Source organism: Poecile atricapillus, chromosome Z, assembly GCF_030490865.1.
Source record: "Poecile atricapillus isolate bPoeAtr1 chromosome Z, bPoeAtr1.hap1, whole genome shotgun sequence".
NCBI lineage: Eukaryota > Metazoa > Chordata > Aves > Passeriformes > Paridae > Poecile > Poecile atricapillus.
Window position 1 is genome coordinate 137309428 of NC_081289.1, and position 13678 is coordinate 137323105.

A 13678-nucleotide genomic window follows, 5' to 3' on the forward strand; every position below is an offset into this window, starting at 1 on the left:
GCTTGTTAATATCTGAGGCCATGATTGCAGCAGCTTTTGGGGAGCCCTGAACATGCCCTGACAGGAGTTACTTGTCTCAGGATGTGTTTGGGATGTGAACCTGGGCCCAGGGAAAGGTGAACACTGAGGTAGCCAGGGAATATGCAACTGAAATTGAGCTGGGAATCACAGCTGCTTTGTTAACCTGACAGAGACAGCTCTATCCTGTCACCCTGCTGAATGTGACAAGTGTGCTGGCAGCTTTTCTGGAACCACAGCCCAGGAAATGTGGCACCGAGTTCAGCTGGGGCAGTGCTGACCCTCAGTGTGAAGGACACCAAGCACTGATCTGTGTTGGTCCCTTTGGTCACATCAACAGGACATAAAGATGCACCTGAGGCACAACCCCATGTGCATCCTCACAGTACACCTTGTACACCTGCGTGCCTCGTGCCAAAGGGCAGAGAAATAGGATGACCACCCTGCTCTTCAAACTGTCTGTGTGCATGTGCAGGGGTGGAGAAAGGCAGAAAAGGCTTTTCTGAGAGAAATGTAGCACTAAATTAAACCACAAGCCACCTCCCCTGAAGAAAGCCTCCAGTCAGCTCCTGGAGGCTGTGAGCTCCTCCTGTGTGAAAACCCAGTGAGCAGCAGAAGGAAGAGGTCTCCTACTCTCCTTCTACTGACCCGCTGACTGCCACTGTAGCCCCAGTCCCAAGCAGCACTCAACTAGCTGCACAGACCCCCGTGCTGGCTACAGCATTTGCTGATGCTCCAGGGATGTGCCGCCTCAGGTGTGCCCAGGTGTTCTTCAGGGCCACCACAAAAGGGCCAGCCCTGGGAACATACCCCGTGCTGAGATCAAGCTGTGGCGCACGGTGAAGCCATCTGTTTCCATCGTGCAGCTGCTGTCCTTCCCATTGCAATTTACTCAGCCTCCTATAATTTATTCATCCCAGGATGCAGCTTGTACATCTGCAGTATCATTACTGGAGATGCCATTAGCTTTAAAATTTTATAAACCTCTGTGCAGGTGATAAGTTGAAAAGTTAAAGAGGGTAATTGTGGCAGGAAAACAGGGGTATTTGCTCAGTGTTCATCTCACACCAGAGATCCAGACTCTGGTGTGGGGGGAGGCTTTGGAGGGAGATCAGCAGGGTGGTGTGAATGAGTGAACTGCTGCCAGCTCCCAGTCAGCTCACCCAGGTGTGAGCCCATCCCTGCTGGATCCATGCACGGGGCGAGGACCTACAGGCATTTCCACATGTTTCTCTCTCCTGCCTCCTTGGCTGCACAATTTCCTTAGGTCAATGACAAGAAGGGCTGCAGAACCAGATCTTTGCATCTGGATGTGCTGCTCATGTTTCTGTGATGGACTTGACAATGGTTAGGGCAATCCTGAATTGTCTACCTGCTGTCTGTTGGTCTGGATGCTTCAGGACTCTCCAGGGAATTGGGAGAGTCTCCACCATGAAGATACTCACCACTTGGAGCGTGCCTGGAACTTCCAAGCTGCATGTCCTGCCGGCAGTCCCCTCCTGCCTCTCTGCTTCCTGACCAGGTTCATGTGCCCTCACTCTAGAGCACAGCAATAAAGTCATGCTGGGAAATTTTCCTAGAAAGTTTCCATGGCTGGGGTGCAAGCATGCACCAAAGGATTGGCAGGAAAGCAGGCATGGGAGCCTTCACTGGAGCCCTGCACCCTTTGCAATGAATTAAGAGCATGCTGATCACTTCTGGCAGCTGGAGGTCTCTGACAGCTGAGCCAGGGGGATAAATTCCCTCTCCCCAAGGCCAAGGGAAATATGTGTACAAGGATGATTTACAGGCTGCTCGCAGGGACTGATGAGCTGGAAGGCTGCAGGGAGCAGGATCAGTACCAAGCAGCTTGGGGCATGGAGGAGTTTGAGGGGTGGTGGGAGGGAGTGAGGGGTAGCTGAGACCAGGCAGGGAAGAGACAAGGTCCCAAAGGTGTCCCACAGTCTGCAGACAGCTCTCTTTCTCTATGCTACAGGTGAGAACATCTGAAATCCCCCCTCCATCCCTGGTGTACCTGCAGCCCTGTTCAATCTCCTGCAGCCTGAGGACTTGGACACTGCTGTCTGTCCCAAGGTTATGGTCAAGGAGCAGACAGCTGTGAGCACTGGGGACAGGCTGCTCGTGGGTCTTGCTGGCAGGAGTCTATCCCATCTTGTACATATTTTCATGCTGGCTAATGAAAGCAGCCTGTAGCTGGGTAATTTGACTTCACCTGTCCTTTCTGTGAACCTCATCAGTCCCTCATACACAGGGTCACTCTGTCTCCTGTGGGTCACTGCCCTGCAGGGTGAGTCAATCACACGCTGTGCAACTACATTATCCAAGTCCTGAGCCCTCACCTGAGCTGTGCCAGAAGTTGGTGGCAGTCCTTGTTCAAGTTTCAGGACTCATTTCCCCCTCCATCTTGCAAGCATCTTGTGCCTCCTTCCATTGCTGTGTTTCCCAGGATGCTCCAGCACCTTGTGTGAAAGGATAAAGGATCTGAATGCTCAGCCAAAGGGAATTCACAAACCCTTGAGCAACGGGAGCGCAATGAAGCATGGGGAAGTCTGGAAGGCACATCAACCCAGCTGAGACTGACCAGTTCCCAGCTTGTCCTGCTCTTCTGACATAGCCAGATTGCCCTTTTCTTCCCCAAATGACCCACACACGCACACCCACACCCACACCCACACCCACACACGCACATACACACACACACACATTGATTTTACTGGTGCCCATTCCTCTTCACTGTGATTTTTTTGTCTCTGGTTTATTGTGAGAAATTAGCTTGAGATGGGACTGAGAAGCCTAAAATGGCTTTAAGTAGGAAAACAGGCTCATTCTGCTGCCTGCCTTAGGTAGCCATGATCTGCTGGGATGATTTTGCTGCAAGGTAGAGTTCCCATCTGAATTTTGGGGCAACATGCCATGGGCTGTAAGCATCACCATTCCTACATCCACAGACCTTACCCCATTGATACCAGAACAGCTCAACCTTTCTGCCAGGTCTTACTCTGCTGCATAGTTCACAACAAGGACCTTTTCCTGGTTTTCCCTACAAAGTCCCGGTTCCCTGGGAATAGACAGTGAACTCCTAGCAAGGCCTGGTCATCTTCTGCAGAGTGTAGTCCTCTTAAGGACTTTAGAACCCTCAGCAGCCTGGATAGCCCTGGACTTGACTCCAGGCATCCTAGGAAGTTATTACAGAAATACAGCCCTGCACAACAATTTCTTTTGGAATGTGAGGACCAAGCAAGACTACACTCAATAGCAGTCTCACTTGTCAATTTTGGCAGCCAAAGTTGGCTCCTTGCTCTTCTGCTGCATTGGCTTCCTTTCTCCCCATGTTGCTCAGCTTCCATCCACTTGTACACCAGGATGAAGTCTTCTCTAACTGTTCCTGACTTCAGCATGCTGCCAGGTAAACAGTGTGGAAATTAGTGGAGACAAGTAAATAATTTGTAAACAATCATTTATTCATTACTTTCCCCTCCTTTCCCTGTGCAAGCAGATTGCGAGGTGCCTCAGAAGCACTCGCAGTTTGGAGTGAGTTCTCTTGTAAGGCATTTCCCACTCCCCATGAATAACTTATGAACAGATCAGAGTGAATATTAAGGGCCTGAAAATCCAGAGACTTGGGCTGCTGAGCTGAGTGAGTACCGCTCGAGCTCCTCCAATAGACAAGATATCTAACAAAACAGCACTAAGTGGATTCACTGTGCTGTAATTAAACAGTGTGCACATCTGCTAGTCAATGGGCTGCCTGTCAGGTAGGGTAAGGTAGCCATGCAGCAGGGGATAGCATGCCTGAGATGTGTGGTCTGTGATTGGGATACCAAGTCTTAGCATTTACTCTTGGGGTTGATTCATATTGTACAGTGCTTCTGCTGAGCTGTTGATGGGAGGCAAACATGACCCAGCCAGCTGGGCTGGGTTGATGCAAGAGGTTCACAGAAAAGTCTTCTGAACAGCCCCACATGTCTATAAATTACCCAAGCACTGGAAGAAGGCACACGTGGAGGGCTTAAGCCCCAAACTGACAGAAAGCATGAGGATGTGCTGACTTCAAAGAGTTCAAAGTTAAGCTTGTGCTTGGCTTCAGTCAGGTGCTCTGTGATGGGCATTTATCCACCTTTGAGCTCAGTCACCTGCTTTGTGTTATTTTTTTTTTCAAAAGATGATTATAATTCACTCCAAGTTCCCAACCCCCTGCCTGGCTAGGATTCAGATCAGTGCTAGATGAAATAGGGGAGGTGGGCTATGAGCTGAAATCCCTTTTCCTCTTGCAGAGCTTGCTGTCAGCCCTGCATAAGATGTTCCCCATGTCCCAGGGTGGTTCTTGTAGAACTGAGGGCTATTTTGATCCCAGGTACATTTTCCAATGTAGATCTCAAGCATTTATCAGTGTTATGGGAAGGTCAGGTGAACCCTGTGGCTGGGGACATCACCAGCATCCTCTCTTGAGGCCTTTGGCACAGCATCTTTCATGCCACCATGGCTGAGCCATCAGGCCTAATAGGCACCTAACAGGTGATCTCCTGTTGCTTTCATTTCAATAGCTAGGATGTCCTGGGTAGGATTTAAACCAGGGGTGAATGTAAGGCACAAAGCTATGGATCCATGTTCCAAACACCTGGGGTACCCAGGGGATGCTCTGGGGGTACCCACAATGCCATGAGTCTCCTCTGGACATCCTGCAGCACATCTACTGGCACGGCACAAGTCTTCCTGCACCCCTGAGCGTCGCCATGGCAGGCTGTGTGCGGGCAGCCCTACCCAGAGCACCCACAGAGCAGTGCAGCAGACTCTGGAGCAGGCTAGAGGACCATTCCCATTGCTGGGATGGATCCAAAGCAGCACACAGCTTGAGGCCGGCCCCAGCTCCCCCTTGCTGGATCCCCCATGCATCTGTAGCCCTTTCCCCTCCCCAGCAGCCTCATGCACCTGCACTCCTAGGCGGAGTGGGATTTATCCTGCCCCAGGCGCTCGGCGCAAGGGGTCAGCCCTCATAAACCTCTCCGGCACCGGGGCCCAGGCCAGCTGCCTTGCTTGCGCCCACAGGGAGAGCCTCTGCACCCCGGGAGAGTTTTGCTATCAGTCACTCCCCAGGCCAGCAACCCACCCTGTTAGTTCCAGGGCATGGTATGGTGGCAGCATGGTGAGGATGGGGCTGTGTGCTCCTGGCCCCCAGCTCCTCTCTCCACACCAAGCACTTTGGGTAACCCCCGGTACGTGGGAGAAGGCATGAAGTCATTCTGGTCCTCCAGCAAACCCCTCCAGCTGTCTGGAACCAGTGCAGATTGTGGGACGTGTCTGGTGACTGACGAGGCCTCAAATCCATGTTTGTGAGAGATGATATCGAGAGTTCTAATTCTTTTATAAGGGACTCCCAGGCAGGGACTCCCAGGGCAGCTCAGAGGGGAGGCGGCAGTGCATGCATGTGCGTGTGTGGAACACATTTCATCCCACAGACCCCCAGCTGCAGGAGTCCTGCACAGATAAAACCAGCATCCCATCACCTCTGAGTGGCAGGGACCAGCTGGGGAGGAGGTTAGACAATGGCATCTAACAGGGAAGGGGCTGGGTGCAAACAGCAGGGCTCAGTGTCAGCTCTTGTCAAACCCTCTGCTCCGTCCCTCCTGCACATCACCAAAGTCCTCTCTGGGCCTTGCCCATGGGATTACTCCAGCCTTAGGCCCTTTCTCAGTAGATGAGTTCCTGGAAAACTTTGTGGTGCTGGTCTCCTCCTTCCCCAACAGGAAGTCACTTCCATGTGACTTCTCCACCATCCAGAGTCAGATGAGATGCTGTGGCCACCTTCAAACCATACTGGTGCTCCTGGAGAAGTTGCTCTCCTACCCTGCAGTCTCATGGGCAGCGTAGTGATAGTTTCCACAGGAAAACCCTATCTGCAACCTGCTCTGCCCTGCTTTAGTCCCAGCTAACCTGCATTAAACCCCACCACACCACTGAGGAGTAGGTCAGAGTCACCAATGCTTTCCAGCTGGCCAGCAAATTGCCTGGTCAGGCAAGAGCAAGGCAAAAAGTGAGCCCAGATGAAGCCATGATGCCTGCTCCCAAGTGCATTGTCTCGGATGGGATCCTGCTGGGAAAGGACATAGAGGAACCTCTTGGCTAGGAAATCTTAGAAGAGGGCACTTGCCTGCTGCACACCCAGGGTCAGTGTCTGAACCTGTTCCCACAGCTACCTCAGGTGACTTCCAAAGATGGGGATCTGGCAGCCACATGCCATTAATGTCCCATGGCTAAGGCTGCAAGGTGACCACCAAGGTCACATGCTGCCATCTATGGCTGCAGGGTGCTGCCTGGCTCTTTCAGTGGGAAGATTCTGCCCCCTCTTCCCACAGACAGTGGGGATGGAGGAACCTCTCCTCGAACTGGCCAGAGTGCCTGCATGCAGTGACTCTCACCCGGAAAGGAGGAGGGGGGCCGAGGCCTCTTTGTAACCCAATCTCGTCTGCATGGGCCCCTTTGTTGTTATTACATTTATTTATTGATCCCCCTTGGGAAAACCTTAGCGGTGCTGGACTTGCTGGGGCTTTATTAATGGGGATAGGGAGTGAGGGGAGGGAAGGGGGGCTGAACAGAGCACTCGGACCATCTGTTCCCACCAAAGGGATGGAGCAACAATAGCCATGTTTATAAAACTTCTCTGCAACTCATTGTGTTTGCGAAAGGAGAGCTTCCACATCAAAGGCCATTTCCGCTCCCACTGCTCAGGGGCCCCTCCATCTTCCAGCATTCTGCAAGGATTGCCCTGTCCTGGTCCCTTTTCCTCACAGCCCTGGACACATGGTGAGGTGATAGTGGCATCACCGACAGAGGGACCACCATGGCTGGGAACTCCTGACAAAGGGAGTGTTCATCACCTGCCCATGTCTGCTGGTCCAGGGGGGACTTTCCAAAGAGAGGTTTCTCCTGGAAGCAACAAAACCAGCATAAGACATTGGACAGTGTTTGCCAAGCACTGGTGTTGGGAGCAACAATTTGTCCAGTACTGGAGACCTGTCTCTTGAATGGTTTCTTTCAGTCCACTGAAACAGAAGTATTCATGAAGTTGCTTTGGTTTCCCTCAAATCTCAGATGTGGGGAAAAAAATAAAGGAAGAAAAACAAAGGAATGGAGTGGGGTTTGGCCACGTCAAAGCTGGCTGATGGGGTCCTTCATAATGAAACAACTGTGTTTGGCTTTGCTTGAGGCTCATATTAGATTATCTGTTACAATCAGACATGAAATAAAGACCATTAAACAGCGATGAAATATTTTGACTGAACCAGTATGTTGTTTTTTTCTTCCCAAACTGATCTTTATGGACAAGATGAGGGTTTAGCTCTGGCTCAGATCAAAGCCAAATGCCTTCCTGGGGACTTGGAGTTGTCAGCCATATCCTGCCCACGACTCTATCCTGCAGCTGGGGACAGGCTGCTCTGGGGTGAATTTGCATGCTGGAGGTTTGGGACATATCCAGGCTGTCACACATCCACAGCATGACCATGACCCTGAATGATGGCATGTCACCTCCTGGGACTGGATCTTCTTCCCCACTTGTTGGGGCTTTATGGCAGTGATTGTCTCCATGGGGTAATTCACGTGTGAGCTGGTGACTCTGCTGGGGTTTGTGACCATTGGGTGTGAGAAACAGAGGAACTCCCTAGAGATGTAGAACTATCTCAGCCCAGCTTTGGACAAAACTGAGACCTCTGGAAGATGCTGCCAGCCTGCAGGAGGGCACTGGAAAGGCTTCTCTCTGCACCATGTGTTTATGCAGGGACCTGATTTCCAGCTGGCAGGACAGGCATCCTGACAGCAGGCTGGTGGCTGGGCAGGGTTCAGGCTGTCTCACACCTTTCAACCATCCCTTCCATCCTGGAGGGGGGAAACCTTCCCAGAGACTGTATGACGCCTTCTCAGGAAGCAGTCCAAGTCCCTGTTGGCTGTGTCCCCTTGGCCAGGCTGCTGGAGGAGACCTGAGTATGGTCCCTGATTGCTTTTGGCAGAGCATAGGGAGCATGCTGCTCTCTCCCAGCACTTAGCAGCTTCCCTGGGAACCACGCAGGAAAGGAGGAGAGGAGCCCAGACTTGTGGGAGACACTTTTCATTTCATGCCTAAGCCACTACTCTGCTGCTCAGCCACATGGCTCCATTAAGTCCCTTTCTGGCTGTCTTCTTTCCATCAATCACTCCGTCTCCACGAGCAGCCCAGACACCGGATCTGGGTTATAAATAAGACAATCAATCAGCGATGCTATTAGATAAACAGAGTGGCAGAAGCCAAATTAATGCTTGGCTTTTTCTTGAAAGGGAGGAAAAAAAGAGTCAATTGCTTATTAGAGAACCCTGGTGTGGTCTGGTCTCCAAGCTGCAGCTGAGCCGGGTGGGCTGTGCTTGGCTGCTGTGTCTGTGTGTAGGGAGGTTTGGGATGCTGTGAGCACATAATCCCTGTGGGTCACCCTGGCCAGATCAGGGAGAGGGCAGGGGCAGACTGGAGGTGAACAGGGAGATTGTAGGACTGGGGAAGTGTGGGAGATGGGAAAACAGTGGTGGGAGCTGCCCATCTGGGCAGTGAGGAGGTTTCATGGCTGGTCTAGCTGGGAGGGAGGGTATGAGGCTGCAGGCAGAAGTGTGTGGAGACCAGGGACACAATGCCAGGACAGACACTGAGCCAGTCAGGATGGACACAAAGAAGAAGAGCATCACTGCTTGGAGGCTTTTCAAACAACAGGCAGTGTCTTCTGGAGGTGAATCAAGTCCTTGTCTGGAGCCACCAACGAATAAGATGGTCCAAGACTGTCATTTGTGGTATGTTGTGACCATCTGTCACCTCTTGTTGCCACAAACCTCTGCCTTACAGCATTGTGAGGGTGCCCAAGGCTGGTTTTACCTCCAGGGTGTGCACCTGCAGCTCCATCTGCTTCTCTGTGTGGTGATGGCTGATTAATTCAAAGCTTCTGGGCTCATTCCTGAACCAAAGAGGTCAGAGAAGAAACTTTCCTCTTGGTGGGACCTTGTTGCCTGATCTACCCCTCCTGCCACTGGGGAAGAAAGCCCTGTGAGGAAGGCCATAATCTGCCAAAGCCATCCAGTGTACACGAGACATAAGCTCTGTACAGGAGACATAAACTTTTTCTGAATCAATACTGTGCTTTGGGCTGGACTCTTGCACTTGCTGGACTTGACACTACTGCAGGTTGAGGATTGTAAGAGCCTGGGCTTCTCCAAGTCAAGCTGACTGTTTACAGTCTCATCCCTCACAGATGCTGCTCTTCATGCTTTCATCCCAGGGATGGCCTTTCCACCAGCTCCTGCTGCTTTCACCTCCACCTGACACTTCTCCCATTTGCTGTGATGGAGTGGGGTACCTGCCCCTGGAGGACCAGTCTGCCCCTCTGCAAAAAAGGAGCAACTCTCCTCTGCCAACTGGCTCAAAAGAATCCACTGGCATTTCTACCCAGTCCAGCAGGCTCTCAGGTGGGGACTGGCAGTGCAGTTATGGGTGTGCTTTCTCAACAGCTGAGCCTGCTTTCATTCCCCATTCTCACCTGTGACTGTGCCAGACTGTGGCAGAGCTGAACTCACAACACAGTACTCACTGCTCCTCCTTCATCCACCAAAGCATATCACCCCATCACAGGCTACGCAGTGCACTCCTGTCAGCCTAATTTGTGATAAATAAGCTGTTTGTTATGCCCTGGGAAATCCAGGCTCCTGGGAGGCTGGTGTGGGAGCAGGTAGATTTTCTGACTATTGGGTCAGGGAGAATGAGATCTCTGCTAGCACCTGCCTAAGGAAGGATGCAGGAGGTGCAGTTATTTGGGCCCGTTCCACTGTTCAGCCCCCTTTGCTCAAGCATGGAGGGTGGGAAATGCTGTTTTCTACTTCCTCCAAGGCTTCAAGTCCAGGAAATAGCTCCTGCTTTCCAGTCACACTCCTGATCCCTGTTGCAGAGCTTGAGGAGCTCCGTGCAAGGTTGCTCTCACATCAGCAACAGTCCAAAACAACACCTAAGGTGGGATTTACTGCCACATATGAGCTGGGAAGATGCAGGGACCCACTGCACCCGGGTGATGTATTGGATTTCAGGTTATGTGATGCACAGGTCTCTCTGAGCATTGTAATTCCCTCTTTCTTCCTGTATGGATTTAAACTGCTAAGTGGATGGATTTTCTGCTTGGCAGGGATGCTCTCCTGGGACCTTCCCCAGTTTGAAACATCTCTGCACATCTGTACATAATATTCCTGGGGCACTTAATGAGTGGGCTTTTACGACACCCCTTGCTTTATAGACTGCTGCTTAACGTGGCCAGACACCACAGTGGGGCTGACAAACGGCATCCCAGAGCCAGTGGAAAGCCGAGTACCAACTCCAGGTGCTAGATGATGCCTGGGGCTCTGTGTGAAAGCCACTGCTCTCAGATGACTTCTCACACAGCTGCCCTGAGCAGTGGAAGTACCACTCCCTTGGTCCCTGAAACAGCTTGAGAGGGACAGGTTTCTTCTGCTTAATAACCTGAGACAGCATGCCTCTGGACCAGCTATGGAAGTCCTGGGAGGAGATGAAGGCAATCTGTCTGTCTGGGATGATTCCCCCTGGCAAGGGCTGGGCCTGACATTTTCATCTCTGCTAAGAGCTGTCCCTTCCCCCTGCCCCAAAGAGCCATCTGCTATGGTAGATTACCCCAGCTTTTAGCACTGTGAATCCATAATTAGTGCATAATTAATTACCAGATGTTTTTAACACTAATGAAACATTAATAAATGACGGAGGCATGTTGTCTGGTAATGGAACATTAACCAGTGAACCAAGTCAGCGCTGCCGCCGGCATGGCCGAGGCAGAGACAGGTCTGCATCTGATGGAACTCTTCCCTAAGCAAAGCCCCAACATTGTTCAAATCACAGCACGTGCCTGGTGGGAGCAAGTGACCAGCTTAGTGCTGCCTTCAGGCTCTGCAGAGGCGAGGCTGTGGCTCCTTCACCTCCATCCTTCCTTCCTTCCATCCATCCCATGCATGTGTGCATCCAGCCAGCCACACACACATCTCTCCCTCCTGTAGAGACTTAGTAGGGGCACCGGAGAGGCAATCTTCTAAAAAATGGAGCTTTTCCCCCTAGGCATTGCTTGATGGCATCCCTGCTCCAGGGGGTGCTCACAAGCAAGGCACATGGGGAAAGGACAGACTCTAGCAATGTACTTTGCTGCACCACACTGGGTGCCTGTGAGCCCTGCCCTGACAGAAGTTTAATTCAGAGCATCTGGGCCAGTGACATTTTCCTAACATGAAATTATTAATCAGACATGGGAAGTGCATTAGTTGTGACTACGTGCCACCTCCAGCCTCCAGGCTGGGGCACAGGCAGGTCTCCATCCCCCTGCCCGCCCGAGAGATGTCAGGGTGCAGACAGAGTTTGGGGACACACGAGGCCTGTGAATGGGGAGATGTGGCACTTCCTGTCACAGCACAGGTGTCATATGGGGTGGTGACAACCACCTCCTTTCCTCCCCAGGAGCGGCTGGGCATCCCCCTTGCACCTTCTCTGGACATGCTGAAGGCCAGCTTTTGAGTCTCCCACCCCTCTGGGAAGATGGTGCTATGGTCTCAAAGGCCAGAGCTGGCTCCAGGTTGTGTGTGTGTCTCCCCTCAATGCTGCTCCCACGTCTTCCCCAACTCAGCCAGCACCACGCACAGAAACAGGCAGCCAAAACCAGCCTCTCCAGATGGAAGGGAAATAGCACCCAGAGCCGCCAGTCATCATGAAATGAACATTTAATGAAGACAGTCTCTCCTGGTGCGTGTGAGTGTGTGCGTGTGTGCGTTGTCTCTGTGAGCTTAGTTTTATCCCCTCTATTACTTTTTTTTTGATTCTTTTTTTTTTTTTTATATATATACATCTATAAAAAATTCAAATACAGCATGTCAACAGTGGGAATACTAGGACGTACGGTATTAAATACTGCGCTTGGGTCCAGGCAGGGCCAAGAGGAGGTGTCTTTACAAAACAGGACTTCGGGCAGGATGGGGAGGAGAGCAGAGCAGGCATGGGGACATCTGGGGACAGCCAGGGACAGCGGGGGACAGCGGGGCACAGGTCTGCAGGGCTCCAGCTCTAAAGGCAACAGCAGAGCTATTCTGCTTTTGTTGGAGAATGAGACAAAGACATCAATGGGGGTGATTCCCTGTATCCAACATGGTTAAAAGTTTGGGGGTGATGTTGGGGTGGGGTTGGGGGTGGCGAAGGCTCCTGCAGGGTGCTGTGGAGAGGGAGGTGGAGGGACAGCTCTCCCAGGTGCTCAGCAAGGGGCAGGAGGGTTTTATCGGTGTTTCACTTCCTTTTTTTGTTCCATTAAAACCCTGCCAGCTCCCTGCTCCCCAGTCTGGTGAAAGCCACCAGCTCCCCCCTCCACCACCCCCTTGGAGGGGACCAAGAACCCCCCGCCCCGATCCGTGCACCCCTCCAGCTTCGCCACATGGTCGAGAGCTCAGGGGAGCGAGTCCAGTCCTTGGGGGACCCCCTTTTGCCATAAGGGGGTACACAGCTTGGAGCATCATTCCCCTCACCACCCCCCCGTTTTCATATCCCCTTTTCTCGGTGCGCTGCCGCAGGGGCGGCGGGCACGTCTTTGGCGTGGGGGGGTTTAGCTGTATGAGTGGGGCCCTCAGCTGCGGCGCGGGGCCCGGGCTCGCTTCACTTTGCTGAGGAAAGGGGCACGGAGATGTGTCTCCTCACTCCGGGGCTGGGAGAGGATTTTGCGGCTCCCCAGGGGACGGCAGCGGCTCTGTCCTCCTCCGAAGTGACGGCGAGAAGCGTGATACGTCCTCAATGTGTGCAAAATCGAAGAGCTAAGAGACTCAACCCTGGAGCGGGGCGGCGGGGGCGGCGGTGGGCGGTGGGGAGGCGGCTGCGCTGGGCTGCGGTGGATGGACAGATGGAGATCTGCAAGCAGGGAGCAGAAAGGTCACGGTCTTGCACCGAACTCAGCTGTGCCCAGTCACTGGTGGGACATACCAGGCAGAATTTGGCCTTTTTCCATAAGGGAAATTCACCCAGGTAGCCAAACACATAATTTCCACCTCCTCCTCCCAGGGCTGCCTCCCCTGGCTGCATGCCACCACCTCTCCTGATGCCACCAGTAGTGTCACACATGAGGTGACACTGTCAGAGGGCAGCAAAGAACCTTGTGCCCACAAGGGGTTTCTCTTTGGGCACCAAAGGATGGGTGGCATATCCTTTATCTCCCAAAAGTGATCACTGCTTCCAGGATCCATCCCTGCTCTTGGGCAATATGAGGACAGTAAAAGGACATTTGGGTGTGACACCCATGAGACAGCAGCCCTGGTCTGTACAGGAGAGGGGCATTTTGTAGCTCTCCAGGCTGCTAGCTCTGTTCTAAGCCAAATTAAGGACATTTTTGAGATGCAATCTGAATTTGTTGATCTCGGACAATTTTTCTTTCATCACTAAGCAAAGGCCTTAGATTTCCAAGTGTTTTCTTTGCCTCTTAAAAACATCAGCAGAGAGGATGGGAGAGGGCTGCTGAGAACAAGACATCAAAGACCGACCATTTTCCCAGCTTTGCTTGAAAGGCCATTTTCAGCTGAATATCCATCTGGAAAAGCAGTCAGATTTGGTGCATTTACAAAACTGAAAAAAACCCCG

At 52.3% G+C, this 13678-nt stretch overlaps 1 protein-coding gene across 7 annotated transcripts in view; it reads right to left on the reverse strand.

Annotated features, from left to right (window-relative positions):
* Positions 1 to 11794: 11794 nt before the first annotated feature.
* Positions 11795 to 13678, reverse strand: part of CNTFR (ciliary neurotrophic factor receptor) — a 202549-nt gene continuing 200665 nt past the window's right edge. For all 7 annotated transcript variants that reach the window (XM_058827916.1, XM_058827922.1, XM_058827919.1 and 4 more), the window contains one exon: positions 11795 to 12955. In XM_058827916.1, coding sequence (XP_058683899.1) covers position 12955 — 1 coding nt within the window. In that variant the 3' untranslated portion in view covers positions 11795 to 12954. The remainder of the gene's footprint in view (positions 12956 to 13678) is intronic.